Raw genomic sequence first — 21612 nt, 5'->3', positions numbered from 1 at the left:
AAATGTTGAACTGATGAAGATGTATATCAATTACGCATGTTGTTTATCATTTGATTATGATGTTCTTGTCAATACCTAAGTAGGGTTTTATTGAACTGGTACGACCATTGACCAATGGACTAACCGCGGTCGATCTATTACAGTGATTAGTGATTTTTTGGTCCCCTTTTTAACAGGACAAACGTTGCTATCATTGTTTCCAATCGAAAATTTGCTTTTAGTACACATTCTTGAACCACCTCAGCTTTCTGACTTTCTGAATACAAAGTTATATTCAACTCGATTTGTTACAGATCTATCGTTGTTTGATTCGATTCAGAAAAAGTCAGTCAAGCAAGCAGCAGTTTCACCCCTCGCCGAGCTAATTCTACCACAGCTATGTGATAGAATTTCAGTTGCAGCTCTTCAGGGGTATTTTTCTTAAATTTATCATTTTCGTTATTTCTACGAAACTTAATACTGTAGAACTTTGTTTCCTTTTGCAGGAATCTGTTTTGTCGGTAGCTCACGCTTGTTGAAATAGAAATTTTCATTTCTCTCTAATATTTTTCTTGTAACAGCTTACTTGTTAGGTTCCACGTGGTTTTGACCATTGCTTCTCTAAATTCTGTATTATGTTCACAACCCAATCCTTTAAAATCAACGCCAATTCTTCGGCCGTTCAATTTCCATCCAATTTATCACTGCAGAAGTCCAGAAATGCTTTCCAAACAAATTTTTTACTATAAACGGTATTTTTTGGTTTGTTCGAATCTATAATTTCATTACTATTATCGTTTGTTTTATAATCAAATCGTGACATTTTGAAATATTGAATATTTGAAAAGTTAAAATCAAAATAAATCGATATGCTGTATCCAAGGCAACGTGATAGAGTGCAAACATCCCATGGGATCTGTTCTCAGTGTGATGTACTGATTGGTTGTCTTCATTCAAATTAATTGATTTCATTGGATTTCTACTGGAGTATATAATTTATTAACGCCGTAGTCTCATTAAGAATGCGATTAACAGCTTGTATTGCTTATTCCATTATTTAACTATTGTTTATTTTAATGTCGTGAGTGCTTAAGCTGTAAAACCCTGTTAAGAATTGTAGTTGTAGATATTCGTTGGATGATTTTAAGTAGTACAGCCAAATTAGGCATTTTGAGCTAAGACCTTAAATTGAATTGGGCGGTTTTGATTTTCTATATTATGAGGGATACTGAATACGTCTAGCAATTATTAACAAAATTACGGGCACGGATTTTAGAAATTTAGACTTGAAACTCCAAAAATAAATTTGAAACGATAATAACTAGAAAGCAATGAGGAAAAAAAAGTGCCAGAACGAAAAATGTACAGCACAAAATTGTCTACAGATTGATCTGAAAGCATTTTTTCTAACCTCAAAATTTTCACCTCTAAATGGGTTTATACACTCAAAAATATTTTGAATCGCGAATAACTCGAGAACTATGAGGAAATCGAAAAATGTGTTTGCACAAAAAATGTACAGCACAAAATTCTCTATAAATTGGTCTGCAAGCATTTCTCCTAACCTCAAAATTTAAATTAACTGAAACCGGGTCATTGCACATTAAAATATTTGTGGGAGTAAATGAAAATTCTGAATTAATATAAAACATACTCAAGTAAAAAAGCAGAGCAATTCAAATAATAATAATTGAGTTTTGATTAGGAAATTTCATCAACGGAATAAGAATAAAATCGTTTCTATATAAAAACAAAGTACTGAATCAATTTTAAATTCATTGAAGAACTTTATTTATCAATTTCGTTATCATTTATTTCGTTAATATGTAAATATACTCTAGTTCAGAATATAAGGAATGATGTACATTTTCATATTCAACGAACTGGGATGGATAGCTTCCATTATTCTCCTTTCCATCGTTGAATTTAAAATTCATAGTTTATGATCTGGCAATTACCGAGATTTTTGGTATGGAAAATCTAATTTACCAGGAAATTGTTGTTGTTGGAGAATATGCAATTTCTTTTATACTCGAACTGAATATACATTTAAGACAAATTGAACGTAACTTAAAAGAAGTGCCTTTGTTGGATAGTTTCTAAAGAGGTAATTTATTTTTGTTTGGAAACAGTATTTCAGTCATGTATATTGGATGGATACACAAGATGTTCCTATCTTTAAATTTGATTTAGAACAAACTCCTCGACACTATTTTTTGCTATTGCAAAAAAGTATCAAATGTGGCCGTAAAAAATCGGGTTGCTCCAGCGTGTACCAATTGTCAAGGTCAATCTTGTCCAAATATCCAGCTGAATAGAATCGAAGACGAAGAAATCAAAGAAAATATTACTGTTGATGTATACTTTCAAGAGTATGAATCTAAAGAAATCAAAACAATAGTTAACCAAAGAATCAACAGCAATATCAATAACAAGGTAATATCTAGAACAGGTATTATTCCTTCAAATTATCCTCACAAGTGGTGTGGAAATGTCTGCATAACATTTATAACGTGACTCTTAAAATCGCGATGTCTCAGGAATGGTAACTCTTAGAAAAAAAATATGAAGATCATTTTTGTAGAGAATTTTAAGATCTATAACTTTGGTTTAGTTTTTTTTTTTGATGAAACTTACCGTTTTCGAGAAAAATTCAAAAAACCTCGTATTTTGACATTTGCCACTAATATCTTTTCGTTGTGTTTCGCACACATAGGATCGTTGGAGATTTTCAAAATAATTATTTCTAAGAGAATTTTGTCTATATAGACGGGACTATCGGCAAACGAGAAAATTTAAAACAAAAAATGAACGCAAATGGCGAAAACAAATTATTGCAATATTAAATATGATAAATTTGTTAAGAATATAACGATGTGGCAACGTTGTTTTACTTTATATTAGCTGAAGTATAATAACCGGTAATCAGAAAATGTCGTCGTGAAAACAAAATGAGTTGTGAGTTGGTGAAGAGGTACGCCATCATTTCTAAAATATATAAAAAAATGTTGAAGTATATAAAATGGAGACAGTAATGAAGGAAAGAAGGTTTTTTATTGACGTTTTTCTCGTAGCTTTGAGAAATTGGGATAATGAAGCTTTTCCCCTCTTTTAAATTCTCCTTTGAGTGAAATGTTGCGAGTGAATATTATTATTAGTACAGTTTTCAAAATTCAGAGTTTCTATTAAATCTCTAATTCAATTTTTAGGTTTCTTATCACTATAAATTTCGTTTTCAATATAATTTACTAAAGGCCGCTTGACATGATGCAATACAACTTGCAAAGCAATGCAACACGCAAAATTTCTTGATCAATACCATGCGCAGATCAACTTCAGCTGATTGTTTCATGCACAATCTCGCAGCTAGTTATTCACTGACCCCTTTTTTAGTTCATTACGCTCTATGAAATATTTTCACTTGCATGCAATTTCTTGCACACGTCAAGCTGCCTTAAATAATTTTATAGGATCCGTTCCAAGGAAAAGATTCATTACCCCTTATTTGAAAATATGCTTTCTCTCAGAATAAACGTTATTAGTTTTTCAAAACTAGTCACTTGTGGTTTAACTTTTAAACTCTCAACCATTTGCTTCTGTCCTATGTTGAACATTGAGCTGCCCATCCTCAACGAAATGATGAATAAGTAGGTTCCCAATTTTTCTGATATTTAACTTTTAATGATAAAACTACTTCAGAATAAAAAAAGAAATTTGAATGAGTAATTCGTAGATTTACATCTATTTCTTGCTCTACAATTCCAGTGCTAGCTGAATTGATGATTCAAGATGATCATTATTGGGAACCAATTACAGAAACTACTGTTTCGAACAAATTCCCTAGACCGGGCCTGTCCAGCTACTAAGGAATTTCATACATTCGGCGAATTCGCGCGGCGCTTTTTAGTGGCGTCTTTCACTTTTTTTTTTAAATAGCGGAACTCGTTTGATGTTTATTTGCATATAATTTCTAGGAAAGTCTATTTATTTATTTCTTCTGTTTCTGTTTCTATTATCGTTGCTCTAAAATTTTCACCAATCGTATTCATTTTAGGGTACTTGTAGTTTTTCCATGTCCTTCATAATTATCGTCATTTCTAGACTGTCGAATGCTTGTTTGAAGTCGATAAATAGCATTTGAATACAAATGGCTTCTTTCTATCACTTGTTTCATAGTATGTATCACATCTACTGTTGATTTTCCTTGTCTAAAACCTTCCCCTATTTCTTGTTCCACTACCCTTTCCAGTGTTTCATTTATCAATGTAATGAACTTTTAGATTTCTATGAATCCATTGGATATGGAATCTTATTAAAATTTCATGTTTTAAGCTGCCATTCATCATTTTTTCCCGAGATTTTGGGAACTCTCAGCGACCATATGTGTGGAAGGTTTCACCAAGATACTAGAATCATGTAAATTCGATACCAAAGACAACAGGATTCAACAAGGATGGGTGGTTTCTGTTGGTTATAAAAGATAGTTTCTTATTATTTTAAATACTGTAAAAAGTATAGTATAGTATAGTTAATAAATAAAATTTGTTTAAACTCTCAAAAATATTTTGATTCACGAATAACTGCAAAACTACGAGGAATTCGAAAAATAGTGCTGGAACAAAAAATGTATAGCACAAAATTCTCTACAGATTCTCTACAAGCATTTTTCCTAGCCTCAAATTTTTCACCGTAAAATGGGTTCATATACTAGAACCATGGAAATTCGGTACCAAAGGCAACAGGATTCAACAAGGATGGGTGGTTTCTGTTGGTTATAAAAGAATCATGAAAGAAAACAATAAAATTTGTTAGAGATAGTTTCTTATTATTTCAAATACTGTAAAAAGGTTTCAATTTTTTCATCACCTCAAAATTTCCATTATAAAATTTGTTTAAACTCTCAAAAATATTTTAACTCACGAATAACTGCAAAACTACGAGGAATTCGAAAAAAAAGTGCTCGAACAAAAAATGTACAGCACAAAATTCTCTACAGATTGGTCTGCAAGCATTTTTTCATAGCCTCAAATTTTTCACCGTAAAATGGGTTCATATACTAGAACCATGGAAATTCGGTACCAAAGGCAACAGGATTCAACAAGGATGGGTGGTTTCTGTTGGTTATAAAAGACTCATGAAAGAAAACAATAAAATTTGTTAGAGATAGTTTCTTATTATTTCAAATACTGTAAAAAGGTTTCAATTTTTTCATCACCTCAAAATTTCCATTATAAAATTTGTTTAAACTCTCAAAAATATTTTAATTCACGAATAACTGCAAAACTACGAGGAATTCGAAAAAAAGTGCTCGAACAAAAAATGTACAGCACAAAATTCTCTACAGATTGGTCTGCAAGCATTTTTTCCTAGCCTCAAATTTTTCACCGTAAAATGGGTTCATATACTAGAACCATGGAAATTCGGTACCAAAGGCAACATGATTCAACAAGGATGGGTGGTTTCTGTTGGTTATAAAAGAATCATGAAAGAAAACAATAAAATTTGTTAGAGATAGTTTCTTATCATTTCAAATACTGTAAAAAGGTTTCAATTTTTTCATCACCTCAAAATTTCCATTATAAAATTTGTTTAAACTCTCAAAAATATTTTAACTCACGAATAACTGCAAAACTACGAGGAATTCGAAAAAAAGTGCTCGAACAAAAAATGTACAGCACAAAATTCTCTACAGATTGGTCTGCAAGCATTTTTTCCTAGCCTCAAATTTTTCACCGTAAAATGGGTTCATATACTAGAACCATGGAAATTCGGTACCAAAGGCAACAGGATTCAACAAGGATGGGTGGTTTCTGTTGGTTATAAAAGACTCATGAAAGAAAACAATAAAATTTGTTAGAGATAGTTTCTTATTATTTCAAATACTGTAAAAAGGTTTCAATTTTTTCATCACCTCAAAATTTCCATTATAAAATTTGTTTAAACTCTCAAAAATATTTTAACTCACGAATAACTGCAAAACTACGAGGAATTCGAAAAAAAGTGCTCGAACAAAAAATGTACAGCACAAAATTCTCTACAGATTGGTCTGCAAGCATTTTTTCCTAGCCTCAAATTTTTCACCGTAAAATGGGTTCATATACTAGAACCATGGAAATTCGATACCAAAGGCAACAGGATTCAACAAGGATGGGTGGTTTCTGTTGGTTATAAAAGACTCATTAAAGAAAACAATAAAATTTGTTAGAGATAGTTTCTTATTATTTCAAATACTGTAAAAAGGTTTCAATTTTTTCATCACCTCAAAATTTCCATCATAAAATTTGTTTAAGCTCTCAAAAATATTTTGAATCACGAATAACTGCAAAACTACGAGGAATTCGAAAAAAAGTGCTCGAAAAAAAAATGTACAGCACAAAATTCTCTACAGATTGGTCTGCCAGCAACAGGAATCAACAAGGATGGGTGTTTTCTATTGGTTATAAAAAACCCATGAAAGAAAACAATAAATTCTGTTACAAATAGATATTTTTTTTATTTTTTATACGTTAGTTAACAAAGCTTACATATTATAATTTTCTTCTGGTCATTCCCGTATTTAAATAAATAAATTCATTCTACTATGTTATGAATTTTTTTACCAGTGTTAATTTGAATCATTTTTTGTAAACGAAATAATTTCAAACCGAAAAAAAAACGTAAAGTAAACAGTACAAGAAGTTTACTTCGAAAACGAGTTCGAAGCATCGCAATCGTTTGACACATAATAATAATTTTTTGTGCAAACTTCAACTCGTGCTATACTAATTAGAGCACTATGATTTCTAAAATAAACACAGCCATTGACACCTGCAATCCGAAAATTTCTAAGAAAATAACTTTTGCCCCAGCGTCCTTATTTCTTAAGGAATTAATGCTAGATCTATCAATTTGTATAGGTGTGTTAAGTATAAATATTAACTTTGGGTTAAACGGCTTTAGCACGTCCTTTTTAAAGTTGCAACAGAAAAAACTAATATTTGACTAAGTTTGTCGAAAGGTGAATAACATCGTGATTTATTCAAGTCATTTTTACATATTTTAGAATATTTTCTACTGTACTATACTTGTATTTTGAAAGGTGATGCCAGCATTTACATTTAAAACAAAGACACGATTACAGAAAAAGAAGAGGTTAAACTGACAATATGAGAAAATATCTTCAGGAAAATATATGGTCAACGGTAACTTGGGAAGACATACAAACTAATGATGATTTACAAAAAGTCAAAAATACGCAAGTTCGAGAGTGTGGATCGCTTTCACTCGCCTTGCGTTCATATCGGTTTTCCGGGCGCGTTTTAAAGAAAGTGACGACGTGAACAGAGAATAAATCGAAAGTGTGGATGACTAACACTGATGTCTTTCCCACTTGCCGTATCGAAAGCCTGTAGGAGTCGGAAAGTGAAGCCAGCCTATTTCTACATGTACAGCTTATTGAGTAGGTCTTAAATTTTCTTATGCTGGAGAAATACATCTCCAAGCTGACAACAAATCTTTATTAATACTTTTCATGAGCTACACTAGAAAACGCAAGTTCGAGAGTGTGGATGGTGCGCTCGCTTTCAGTCGCCCCGTGTCCATATCGGGTTTTCGAGAGCGTTTTAAAGAAAGTGACAACGTAAACAAGGAATAAATGGAAAGTGTGGATGGCTAGCACTAATGTCGTCTCCTATACGAGAAAAGGCAAGTTCGAGAGTGTGGATGGTGCGCGCTCGCTTCGGTTCCGTCAAAAGAAGACTTGCATAGCTGAGTGTATAGCGGGTGTTGTGAAATAATTAGAAAATCTGTTAGAAGTACCGCAGGATATGAAAATTGATTGTTCACAGTGAATTAGGTTAGAATAACCATTATGGTTCTCAAATTTTGTTTGTTTATTGTAATTTCTGTTATTTGCGTTGAAATATAAATTATTCATGATAATATTAACATGTATATATCATCCACGAGGACATTGGTAGAGAAAAAAAAACGTAAATTCATATATTGCCACCACGGATCGATAAATCACATTGATTTGTGTCACCTGGGAAATATTTTAATGCAACACGACTGTAAATAGTATAACAGAGTGCTTTTATCATAACATTGTATCGTTACTGTTATCAGTGTTATTACTAATTATAGTTATGGGGCGTATACAAAAATAATTATATAATGTATTGGATTACCGTTAAACAGAGGTGGAGTCAAGAGAATTGTTTAAACTCCTCACGAGTTTTCTATAGGGAATTCGATTGCACTGGTAGACAAAATAATTTATCATAATAATTCGCTGTTGCTATACGTAGCGAAAAATTTGCTGCGCCTACAATGCTACTATACCCATAGGCCTCTTTTATGCACGTGTCTTTTTGTCGCTGGTCGCGGCGACAAAAAACTCGATAATGGGTAGCAGAGCTTACACGAAATTGTATGACCAGCATCTCAGTGGTTGACTAAATGAGGTGACGACTCCAGAAATGTTGATGAAAATACAAAAAGCGGTACTGGATGATTGTAGACTGAAAGTGCACGAGCTAGCAGACATAGTAGGTATTTAGAAAAGTGCCGTACATCACATATTAATTAAAAATTTGGATATGAGAAAGCTGTGAGCAAGATGGGTGCTCACAATGAAACAATTCCATAACCATGAGTGCATCACTTGACAGCCGAGACAAACGAACCATCAAAATAATGAACTGAAGAGGGAGAACCGGGTCCAAAGAAGACAAAGACCGTTCCATCTGCAAGGTTATGGCGTCGGTTTTTTGTGAAGTGGGATATTTTTCATTGACTATCTTGATAAAGAAAAAACTATTAACGGCGAGTATTATGCGAACTTATTGCAACGTTTGAGCGAAAAAATTGAACAAAAACGGCCGCAAAAGATTACAAAGAAAGTGTTGTTTCATGAAGACAAAAGATATTCCAATAATAAAGTGGTGATTTCGGCAGTTGATGGCTATTTTGAGGAGTTTGACGATTCTTTCTATGAAGACGGATATCAAAGAAATATCTAATCTAATGGTTGGAAAAAATTCTACCTAGAAACAATGATAGCAACCAAGAATATGAACCGTTTTTTTTTCAGATAAAAGTGTCACATATTTAGAATGCTAAATTTTACAAAACTTGAATGTAATGGAACTTGGATCCACCTGAAACGACTATGGCAAATTCGACTGGTCAATCGATCAGCTTTCTTCTATTGTGTACCAGCGAGATTTTGAATTTTCTATAACTGGTTTCAAAATGAAAACCATTACTAGCAGAACTGTTAAAACGTATAGAATTCCAGAAATTGTTACCGTATTGTGTCAAGTGGTGAGTTTACCTCTCGGTCGTACGAAAAACTCTTGCCGGCTATAGAAAGTTAGAAGCGAAAGGAATATGTTATCTTCTAGACAAATACCAGGCGTGAAGTATACTCCAGACGAGTAAACTCGCAAACGCCAGGAAAAAAACACACTGCAAGAAACACGGCTTTTGATGCACAGTAAAAGTGACAGTAGAATGAATTTCTCTAAATTTGAAAATGACCAGAAAAAAAATTGTAGTACATCAAGTTTTTTTGAACAATCAAATGTGGCTTACCGGATATGGAACTATACGTGAATCTAAAGTACTGGTGAATCTGCATTGTGAGCAGCACGTTTTATGGCAGATAGTTACTTTGGATATTACGCTTCATTTTTTCAGAATAATCTTCAGTATATATCAATTCATCATATATATATATATATATATATATATATATATATATATATATATATATATATATATACATAAATGACAAATAACATATAAACATAGGATATCTTGATATCCTATGTTTATTGATTTGTGTTACGGTGCATAAAACAGCATTTTTTTCTTTTTCAAATCGGGCCGTTATTCCGCTGTTTATGGTTTTCTCTTTTTGGAGATGGTTAATATTTTACCATGTGCATCCCAAAGTACTGGTGCATCACTTCGTTGTGGTTTTCTTCTGTACATGAAATTTTATTTTATTTGATTAATTTTATATTTGTCTTTTTAGTTTTTATAAACTATAATCTACAAAATGAAGTATTTCTCTCTTTCTCTTGCAGTTCAGTTGGTTGACTGTCTATTGCCTCCGATCAGAAATTTTCTTCTTCTTCTCTATCTTCTCTTCTTTATCTATAGACGTGAAAATTTGCATTCATTATCATTGAACAGCTTCAGACATTGATCGAAATCATTAATTCGTTGTTGTTATTGGTCTATTGTGAGCTCGACCGGTACCCACTTTCAATAGAGATTTCAGATGCCCAAATATTCATTCACGATATGTCCATCACAATCTTTTCATATTTTTAAGGTCACAACTATCGCAATTCAGCTTCTTTTTACGGTTATCCAAAATTCTTTTATAGATTTATTTTTCTGCTCTACTCCGTGCATTATCGTCGGTGTTGAAACATTGATTTTCCCGGGGCAAAGTCCGAATAATGTTTTTAAAACAAACCTCGGTCTCAATAGTAATTTTTTGCCTGAAATCAATTTATTTATTTTTCCAAACTTATAGTCAAGTTCATGCACGTGTCTTTTGCAGATTGAGGTTAACTGAAAATGTTATGGATTTAATACCAGTAGAATGCGAAATGTAAAATTATCCTCCAGCACCCCCTCTGAATTACAAGCACCTCCTCGAAAATTTTTAATAAGAAAAGGGGTCGTGTGGCACCTTGTTGGTAAGGGATTTTATCATTTTGTTCGGCAATATAAAATATTTTTAAATTTGGTACAATCAAAATTAAGAAAATTAATTTTTTACACGACGCCATCTGGAAGTTGTTCGTTCTGTATTCATTTACATACCGAAAGTTGCTTTTTGAGTGTTCCACGTAGTGAAAGTGGCAGTTGACAGTTCAGTACTGCAAAACACTTTCGGGACGCTCTGGAGAAGACAACTTTAACTTTCTTAAATGTTACTCTAGCCACTTCCATGTTGACAGTTGACAGTTTCACTTCGATGATTTTGCATAACCACAAATTTTAAATTTTCTGAAATTATTTGTTTTATCCGAAGTTTTGTCTAAATTAATGAATAACAATGGATGATGATGAAAAATAATTAATAAATTAATATTGACATTGCAAATATCATTAAGTACATTATATTGTTCAATAAATAAAAAGTTTATAATTCTCTATTATTTATTTTATTTCCTCAGTGTAATTGAAAAAGTTTTGGATCTTATGAGTCGTCTAAAAAATAATGTCATGTGATAATGTGATAATTGTCAAAACACAAAACGTGCAATGAAGAAAATAATAAGTTATTTTGTTAATTTCTTTAGTTTTCTAACTTTTAAATCAGCAATATTGTCCAATCCACCCACTGGAAAAACCCTCTTCTAACTGTATGTTCAAAATACGATGGAGCTCCGATTTGTTGGTAGTAAATGGATCAATCTATCTTATTTGGATGATTAACATCAGGAAAAAGTCTTTGTAATGAAGGCACTAAGAAGTCAATCCAAAGATCTAGATGAACCTCTAGATCTAGATAAACCATTAACTGTGCCCTTGAAAAAATAATCATTTTATTCTTAATGATACCAGTCCCAAAGTTCATTTTCGCACATCCATTGAAGATTTAATCTACTCCAATATCTACAGTCCTGTTTGTTAACCGTTATGTTTAAATGAAACGTCTCTTCATGAGAAAAAACTATTTTTTTATGAGCTGCAAATCTGCGTTAATTCTGTACATCATTAATTCACATAATTATTTTTTTCTATAAGGATCATCCTCGTTTAACTCCTGAACCACCTGAAGTTTGTAAGGTTGTTTATATACAAAACTCTCAAATTAAATGATTTACTCTTATCATTGTCGAGTTGTCTTGCATGGATTTTCCTCAATCTCTAGATATATAACTAACTTTTTTGTCATCAGTAAATTGATCGTTTCTACCTGGTTTTTCAATATTATTTACATGTCTAGTTTCACGAACATTTTTTCAATTTTAGTAACTGTAAATTGCGAAACGCGTTGACCAGGGTTTTTATTATAAAAAATTTTGCAAACCTCGTTTTGAGTTTATGTTTTATTACCACAATCAATCATAATTAAAATAGCAGATCCTATAACTAGAAATTTGGATTGTTTACATGTCGTATTGTAAACTAAAATGCATCGGTTTTTCAACCTTACTTATTTTGACTATTAACAAGATGAAATACTTTCCCTTTATAACATTTTCTATTGTTATTGAAATTATTCGTAATTATCAACGAATCGTTATTATTACACACCGAATACCGTTAATTAAAACTTATTTAACTCTATTCAAAGTTTTCGTAGTGTTAATTGCGATTGATCACGGAATCCATTACTAGAGTTTCTATTAATATTGATATCGATATGCGAGTGAGTCTTTACAGCGTGGAAGTTCATTAATTCCCTTCAACTAACCTAGAAATAAAGAGATTAACTGATACAAGGTATGTCTGGAAAATAATGCGTCACATTTTTTTCCAAAGCGACTATACGATGTAGCGTGAGGTTTGGCGAAACTTGGCAACAGCGTACCGGGCCGCAGCTCCTAGTTTCTATAGCTACAGGACGATTTCTCATTCGGAACGCGAAAGAAGTCATGATAAAAAAACGATCAAACAGCTGTAAGCGAATGACTTATGAGGAAAACTCAGTAAAAGCTCCAGTAGAAACTTTTGTAATGCTTCTGGAGGTCTTCGAGGAGGCGCACGATGTGGATGACCTGGACGAACCATTACGAACATATGGTTAACACCGTCTGGCCGGAAGTCAAGAATTCTTGGAATTTCCACCACGACAATAACCTCGCTCATTTGGTCTTTGTAGCTGTAGGACATTCTCGTTGAAGTTTTTTAAGAAATTGATGATGTCATAGTCCCAAAATATTTACAAATTGTGACATTACTATCAAAAAGCTATTCTCCGAACATACCCTGTATTTAGTTGTCTATGTTTCTTTTCCTCATATATGGCCATGTGCTGCGACAAATATCGAGTTACACCTTCTTGGGAGAACGTGATTTCGATAAGATTTTTATCGATAGAGATATCTCGCTAAGGGAAAAGCATCATCTGTCAATCATGGTTTCGACTTAATTGGGTCTCGCCAGGACAGCAACATTGAGAGTTTAAGATACAAAAAAACTACAAATCTTTTTAGTGAAAATGATTTTTTTAATATACTTTTGAACTCGAAGCTTTCGCAATTTGAAAGCTTGAAAATTTTAGAATGTTTTAGACAAATTTGTGGAATTGCTTAATCTAACTAATCCTCTGCCGCGAATGTTGTTTTAGATTTAAGCAGAGAATTGTGTCCTCCGAAGGCTTCATCCAGTGGTAGTCACAAAGTGATAAATCCGTATTGTAAGGGGATGATCTAAAATCACCTTCACAGTTCTGATATTGTATCGAACATGAGACGAGCGGTAGAGTTCGCGCATTATCCTGGAGAAGAATTGTCCTGAAATGCTTTTCCGTTTCAAGCAATAACCGGGTTCTTAGAAAATTATGCAGTATTTAAGATGTGCGCAGAAATCAACTCTTCGGTCCTCCTAAACTGAGTTTAGGCCCATGTAAATATAGCAGACCTACTCAGACTCTTAATAACGAAATAATTTCGTAAACGCCGAAGAATTTCCGTATTTTTAATGGTTTCCTACACCAAAATTCGAATTAAAACACGTTGAAGACGGCATTTGACATTCATTCATTGTTGTAGCTTGCATTTTTTTTAACGACTTATCGCACTTCCACAGCAAATAGTTTTGCTGGGAAACTTTCACCTCCACTGTGGGTTCCTGCGTCGCGGTGGGGCTTGTACGGATTGTATGTCCTCTGTTAGTCGCTTTTATCTGAGCTCCGCTCATTAGTCATTATGGCACCATTAACAAATATTTCTTCATAGTGATGAGCTGCCTTTCTTGTGATTCCTTCTTTTCTGTTTTGCTCCCTACGTCTCCCTTCCCCTGCTGCATGCAGGGATGAGGAGTTCGGGTCTATCTATTATCTTCTAATGTTGCTGTGTGTTTGGACCTCTTTGTCTACTGTCCTGTTCCTTTCTTTTTAGAATTTTTTCCACCATACTCTCAACAGCTTTCCATTTAAATTCTGCTTCCATCATGATCTGCACTATATTTTCTGGTCGTAACTCAGCTCTTACTGTTAATTCAGACAAGTTTCTAATATCCGCCTACGCAGGACATCTGAAAATTGTGTGCTCTGCATTATCTATCTCCGAGCTACAGTATAGGCAGAGGTCATTTTCAGCTTTACCTATTCTCCTAACATAACTTTGGAAGGAGCTATGGGCTGTCATTGTTTGGGTCAAATAGTATCCAATTTCACCACAGGATCTCTCATACCACGGCGTAATATCTGGTAGCAGTTTGTGAAGCCACACGTCCTTGTCTCTGGCGTTCCATCTATTTTGCCATTTCTGTACCGTTTCTTTTCGAAGAGCTTTTTTCTCACCTGCTGTCATTCCTATCGCTCTCGATATCTCTTCAACTAGAAGATCTATAGGTATTATTCGTGCAAGTACTCTTGCAGCCTCGGTTGAGATAGTGCGATAGCCCCTGCATATTCTCAGCGCTACTCTTCTTTGTACTCGGCTGGCTAAGGTGTTATATTTGTTAATCTCTAGAACACTTCCCCAGATTGGAGCTGCGTATAATAGTATAGATTCCGCCACGCACCCCAGAATCCTCCTTTTTGCTTCACATGGGCCTCCCATATTAGGCATTAGACGACTGAGAGCAGAAACTGTAACGTTCGCCTTATTACTCACATATCTGAGGTGTTCAGTGAACTTGAACCTTCTGTTTATGATTACACCTAGGTATTTCACATGGTTCTTTGGGTGAATGGGGAGACCTCCGATCTTAAGTTCTATTGGGCCATGACGTTTCTTCCCAACTATCATCACAGCTTCTGTTTTCTCGGGAGCTATCTTAAGTCCAACTGACCTCATCCAAGCTTCTATTTCTTCCAGAGCATCATTACACCTTTCCATTAGAACTTGTTCTGTTTTGGCTTTGATCATGACTGCGAGATCATCTGCATAGGCCACTGTCGATACTCCTTCCATTAGTCCTAAGTTTAAAACCTTATCATAGATAATGTTTCACAGCAATGGGCCCATAACACTACCTTGTGGCACTCCAGCTGTAATGGGTACCATCTCATCCTCCTCTATACAGAGAGACCTGCTAGAAAGATAACTGCTCACCATTCTTAGGATGTAAGGAGATATGTCCCTCCTCTCCAGTTCACCTATTATCTGCTGCCAGTTTGCTGTGTTAAACGCATTTTGAATATCCACTGTAACAAGTGCACACAATTGTCTATTTCTAAAGGTCTTCAGCAGCTCTTCTCTCGCAAAGTTGCAAACACTTTCTATGGCATTTACTGTAAACATACCCTTTCGAAAACCAAATTGCCTGTTGGAAAGATTTTGCTTGTGTTCAAGCTCTTTGCGTATCCTTTCTGATAGTAAGTGTTCTAGGAGTTTCCCTAAGGTGTCCAGTAAGCATAAGGGTCTAAAGGATGATGGGCGAGGCCCGTTCTTATTAGGTTTCCGTAGTAGTACCAGCCTAGCTATTTTCCAGCAAGTAGAAAAGAGGCCCACTCTAAGATGCGTGTTGAACATTTTCAGTAAGTATTCGGGTGCTAGTTTTACCACTAGTTTGACTACCTCTGAAGGGATGTCATCTGGACCTGCCGCTTTACCTGGTTTCAATTTATTTGCTGCCTCTTTAAGTTCTTCTGTGGTGAACAGGTCAAAAGTTCCAGCAACGTACTTCTTCCAAGTAACCTCTTGGTGCTGCGGGAATAAAGCATTTACCACTTCCTTCTTCTTTTCAGGATCTATTTTTGTGTATACTGGGAGCTTTTTTCTTACTATCTTATAGCCCAAACCCCAGATATCATTGTCTATCTCTTCACATAACTTTTTCCAGTGGAGCTCTTTTGCTTTCTGAATGGCCCTGTTTAACTTTTTCCAATTTACAAGCATTGGTAGCTTCTTCAACCGCCGCTGGTATGCCATTTCTTCTTCTTCTGTTCTCTGTTGAGCTATTTCATTTGACCAACAATATACCTCTCTCCTGCAGGACACCCCAGTTTCTCTTCTTTTCAGAATTGCTTCGTCGCATGTTGCAACACAGGCATTTGTATCCTTGGTTCTATATTTTTCAATATTTTGAATCAGGGACTTTTTAAAGGCCGCTACCTTGACATATTTACTGAGTCTTTCTGAGGTGCATGTAATATCTAAGAAAGACTGCGAGTTTCCTCTTATAAATGTAGGATGCATACCATCATTATGGAGAGTTAAGTTATGCACAGCTATCCACTCTGTCAATAGGCGTTCCCGAAGGTCTTCCCTAGTGGACCCCCACTCTGGTTAAAATCCCCCGTCAGAATCATGTTTTGAGCTGTTCTCATATCCCATATTCCTAGAAGGAAGTTTTCATATACCTCGGTACTTACATTTGGCGATATATAGCAACTATACACTCGAATTTTGTCAACTCGACCCAGATAAAACCTTGCCCTTGGCCATGACCATTTGTTACCATGTTACTATTGCGGATTTTTATTGCCACATCTTTATTATTCAGATAATGCCAATATATCAACGCCCATTTGTGTTGCAGTAGCTTCAAGCAGGTTATGCGTTTAGTTGCAGTAGTTTTAGATTGAATTCTTCCGAGCTAGTGCCACCCTGTATTTTGCACAACATGTAGCTTGCATGTCAAACGTCATAATGCATTAATCGAATCTGAGGAGGATTAGATAAATGAAAACCAACATGATTTTTCTTTCTGATTAAGACACAATCAATATAATGATATTTCCAAATATTTAACTTGAATTTTGATGTGCGGTCGGCACAAAAAACTTTATTTTGAAAAGGTTTCCAATCCTACACTCCAATAAAAAATGTTCTACACTAACTGTACTATTTAGTAGCAGTTTTGATCCACTATACTGGGTGTTTCAAAAAAAGGTGATTCCGTGTCTAAGATAGATAGAAAACTGAAAAATATTTGCGGTTTTCTCAGTAAAAAAATCCGTATTCAAGATCGTTACAATTTAAGATATAAGATTTTTCTATAAAACTGCATAATTTTTTTTCCTACACCCAATTTTTAGGTGGTGATATCTTTGTAAGCTGAGAAAATTACTTTGAAGGAAGACTTGCAATAATTTTATACGTCGTGTATTTATAAACACCCTGTATGTATATAGATGCCCGTATAGTGTCGAGCGTTCACCCTAACACACAGTATTCAAAGCCGAACAAGAGAATTATTTGAAACCAGACAAAATCAGTGAATTTAATATATTAGATTGGTTGAGCGTCGCGTCGAGACATTATCCTTCCACGTCCTGTCTGTCGCCAAGGGGCTTATTACCCGTAAACCAGAATACCAGCTAGGGCATAACTTCACCCACTTCTATAACCTATGACACATTAACTCGGTATGTGTCCCACGGGATACTGTCAGTACAATTCTCGTCGCGATACTAGGATGTGGTATTAATGATATACGCCAATAGAAAATCGAGTTATTGTTTTATGTTTTTATTTTATTAAGAAATGTTTATTTCGAAAATTGAATAAAGAACCTAAGAATACGAGAATTTATTAATTTGAATATTCGTAGTCCGATTAAATTACACCAAAAAATAAGGGGTAAGTTATATAAATTCCCAATTGTTGGTGAAGCTGTAGACCAGGAAAAGCTAAATATCAAACCGGAAATCCATTCATCAAAAAGTTTATCTATTTTTACAAAGTGTCAAAATTTTACAGAAGGAGTAAAATAACAGTTTGCAAAATGTTTGATAAACATGTTTTTGTTCAATGTGCTGAAGTTTTAAAAAAAAATAATTGATTCGACAAGAAGTTAGAAGAGCGCCATTCGCTGTCTTCTTTCTATGTACGTAGCACTTAGGGACATGCATGTTCAATTGTTTTGTCTTCCTCCAATCTTAGTTGATGCTCATCAACATCTTTCTCGAGTTTATTATCAAGTTCAATTGTAGTTTGATTATCAGCTAGACCCTACAGACTGGGGTTGGAAGTTGGTAAACGATACATTAGAACACGTTCAAACTTAACTCCCACTGGCGCCGGAGCATAATTTTTTGTAACTGCAACAAGACGTTCGCTGGGAAATGCACAATTACATGAACCAAATAGCGATGCTCTTTCACGTTGTCTTCAGTTCGGCTCTCAAGCCCGAACGAGAGTTTGTTATACCACTCTGATTAGGAGTAATAACGTCGAAACTATTCGGTGATTACAAACCTCTCCTGCCTCTCCGGCAGAATACATTTTCGAAATATTAAACCAAAATTCGAAACCAATCGGTGTGTTCGTGTTTTCGGAAATAAATTCCAAAAATATTGTTTGTGAATGATAATTTAATCGAAGAGATAAGATGATTTTATCATGATTTTAAGAAACGTAAAAATTCCTTCATTTCGGTCCTGCGAATTATTCATTTCTCACTGACATATTAAAGCTTAATGTCTATCCGTTTTAAGCATAAGGGTCTGAAATTTCGTACAAATTGCTGAAAATACACTAATACTAACTCCTTTCACTTCTTGTACGCCATTCTGTTTTTATCACCGCCGCGTCATATTATTATTATTGTGGATATGATGGCTGGACCGGTTTTATTGACTACTATAAAAACGGTCCCGAAATGCGATGATTCTCACGTGCCGCATAAGGTCTAAGTTCAATGTAATATCAGTTAAATGAAAACTCGAATTTACGTTACTTTACAAATAGTTTATACTAATTTAATATTCAATGGTATAAATACTATAGTAGCGTATTAGCTTCTTCCTTTTCTTTCTTCCTAAATATTGTTATGAACAAGCTCACGAAATGGGTACTTGGTTCGGCCCTGTCGTTATAATAGAATTTTAAAATTCGGCGAATTCGTGCGGCGCCTTTAATCTATTTTTTATAAATAGCAGACTCGACTTTAATGATATTTTTTATTATAGAAGGCGGTTTATTACAGTATTTGTTGTAAATAATTTCTAGGAAAGTTTATTTATTTATTACTTGCGTTTCTTTTTGTTCTAGAATTCTATTTTTGGTATATAAATAGATTTATGTTAGTTCTAAATAATTAGTAGTAGCAAAAAGAACGAATCAGTGAAAGTAATTGAAGAAATTGTTTAAGTGATATTTAAAAGTAAATTATTATAAGTGAAGTGTGTAGTGTGTAAATAAATTATAAAAGTAAGACACAGTGTTCATTAATGTCTATTGCGTGTTCCTTCTTCGATACCTCTCCTCATCCTGGCTATAGGTTGTGGCTCCACCTCTTTCTTGGTCGACCTCTACTCCGTGCTCCAATTGGAGATTTATCCCTTGCTATTTTTACCAGTCTGTCGTCTTTAATTCCATTTATCTGCCGGTTTTATTGTTTCTTATGCTATGATATACATTTTCGCTTCTTTCTCGATCTAGAAGTTTTTTTTCTGAGATTCGCTTGAGAATTTGCGTCTCTGTAGTCCATTTGCGCGGTTTGGTTTTCGACGCTTTTGGCCTTTGTCTCATTTATAGGTGTGATTGTTGTTTTGTATATTCATAATAGATTCTGAAGACATTCCGCGACCTTATTTACTCTAGCTACTCGTTCTCTTACATCATCTTGTACTTTTCCATAACTGGTTCTGGTTCTAATGGTTTTTTCTGTCCATTATACTATTTTCTTGCGATATTAAAGGTATTTTTGAAGATCATCTTCAGTTCTCGTACTTATAATGGCGTCAACAATAAAGTGCAATTTCATCATCTTGACGCTCGACGCTGACTTAGAACGTCATATGGGGTTAAATGGTACAATTTTGAAGGAAGCATCTTCTTACATTAATGCAGCGTCAAAACTAAATATTTTTTAGGTTTTTAAATTGGGTATTATAGTAAAAAACACAAACCCATATCAACAGTTGTTTACTAGTGTTTTGAAAATGCCATAAACTACGAGGCAAATACTTGATAATATTTTAGAAATTAGATATAATATATATTCATCGATCAAAATAATTTTTTAGACGGTACCATCTAAAAGTTGTTCGTTCTGTATTCATTTACATACCGAAAGTTGCGTTTTGAGTTTTGAGTTTTGAGAGATCCGTGTAGTGAAAGTGACAGTTCCGTACTGCAAAACACTTTCGGGACGCTCTGGAGTAGACAACTTTAATGTTGACAATTGACAGTTTCACTTCGATGATTTTGCATAACCTTAGATTTTTAATTTTCTTAAATTATTTGTTTTATCCGAAGTTTTGTCTAAATTAATGATTAATTTGTTCAGTTGATCTCAATTAACGCTTTAGGCCAGCGTCGAGCGTCAACAATTGGATCCAACAGATCCAGCAAAATTTTGAAGGTGAAGGTGCCATGAAACAAAGTTTGGCAACTAATGGTCTGGATTATATTGATGGATATGTTTCTATTGTACAATAGGTAAACAAAACATCCATGTTAAAACGCGTTTGTGAGGTCAATGAAGCATAGGAATGATGATTCGTTACATCTACGTATCTATGCAGGATCTTCCTGCTCTGAAACCATGGTGCTCGTCTTTTAGTGGTCAGTTTTGTTTATGATAATTTCATTATTGTAACCAATAGATTTATCCTACTGTACTTAGCTGTTCTTCTGTGAGATGTTGGCCATCGTCTTTTAGTAGTTTATAATTCTGTCCAGATCTCCTATTTTAATGGGCTTGGTTCACTTCTTGAATGATGTATCTGACGACGAAATGTTTGACATGTTTACGAGAAAAATGATTATTAAATATTGGTCCAAAAGGATAGAATACTATCACTAAGCTAGGTAAAAGAAGTAAATAGAAACATAATTGAGAAAAATTTTTCTATATAAATATATAAAGTAGATATTTTATGATAGCACTTACCCTCTTCGTCACTTCCAACCATTGAATATCTATCAAAACCACTAAGATTTCTATGCATTCCCAAACCGAAATCGTCTTTTGTCCATTGTAAAATTCCACTTTTTCCTATAACTCTACATGGCAACGTTACTTTAGATCCGACTACAGCAGTTTGGTCTTGAGGTTCCATGGCGAATTTTTGTTCAACGATTTGTTCCGCCAAACCTAATAAGTGATAAGTAGATATCCGCAGAAGGAGGAGTAGAAATTTGTGTGTTGACGTCATTTTTGATTGTCTTGGTTAATCCCTGCAATAACAAAAACTTGTAATCAGAAAAATAATCGAAAGTAATTTATATTTAATAACTAATTTGTACGAAACTTGTACTGAAAATCTTGTCTTCGTATTCTTTTAAAAAAAAAATCTGATCCATTATCGGACTCAAATTAACAATGGTAGTAATTTATTAGGAAATGTTCGGAGCATAACAAATGGCATAGCAAGAGCTGCTATTCTTAATGTTTGATGGTAGAGACCCGAAACCTTTAAACCGTGAATACCTATTAGAGTGCAATATTGAGAGCTATAAATCTCGAAAGAGTAAATTTTAACGTTGCCACGTCTACAAATTGTAATTAAACTAATAATTAGAAGAGACAGAATTTTGATTCGAATCGAATTCGAAT

General features: G+C 34.1%; 1 protein-coding gene across 3 annotated transcripts in view; it reads right to left on the bottom strand.

The window, feature by feature from the left end:
- Positions 1-21612, bottom strand: part of LOC130895199 (irregular chiasm C-roughest protein-like) — a 201851-nt gene that overhangs the window by 17817 nt on the left and 162422 nt on the right. For all 3 annotated transcript variants that reach the window (XM_057802385.1, XM_057802384.1, XM_057802386.1), the window contains one exon: positions 20947-21233. In XM_057802385.1, the coding sequence (XP_057658368.1) occupies positions 20947-21211 (265 nt within the window). In that variant the 5' untranslated portion in view covers positions 21212-21233. The remainder of the gene's footprint in view (positions 1-20946; positions 21234-21612) is intronic.

Source organism: Diorhabda carinulata, chromosome 6 (genome assembly GCF_026250575.1).
Source record: "Diorhabda carinulata isolate Delta chromosome 6, icDioCari1.1, whole genome shotgun sequence".
NCBI classification, from domain to species: domain Eukaryota; kingdom Metazoa; phylum Arthropoda; class Insecta; order Coleoptera; family Chrysomelidae; genus Diorhabda; species Diorhabda carinulata.
The sequence above is the reverse complement of the archived record's forward strand: the minus strand, read 5'-3'. Positions and strand labels throughout refer to the sequence as shown.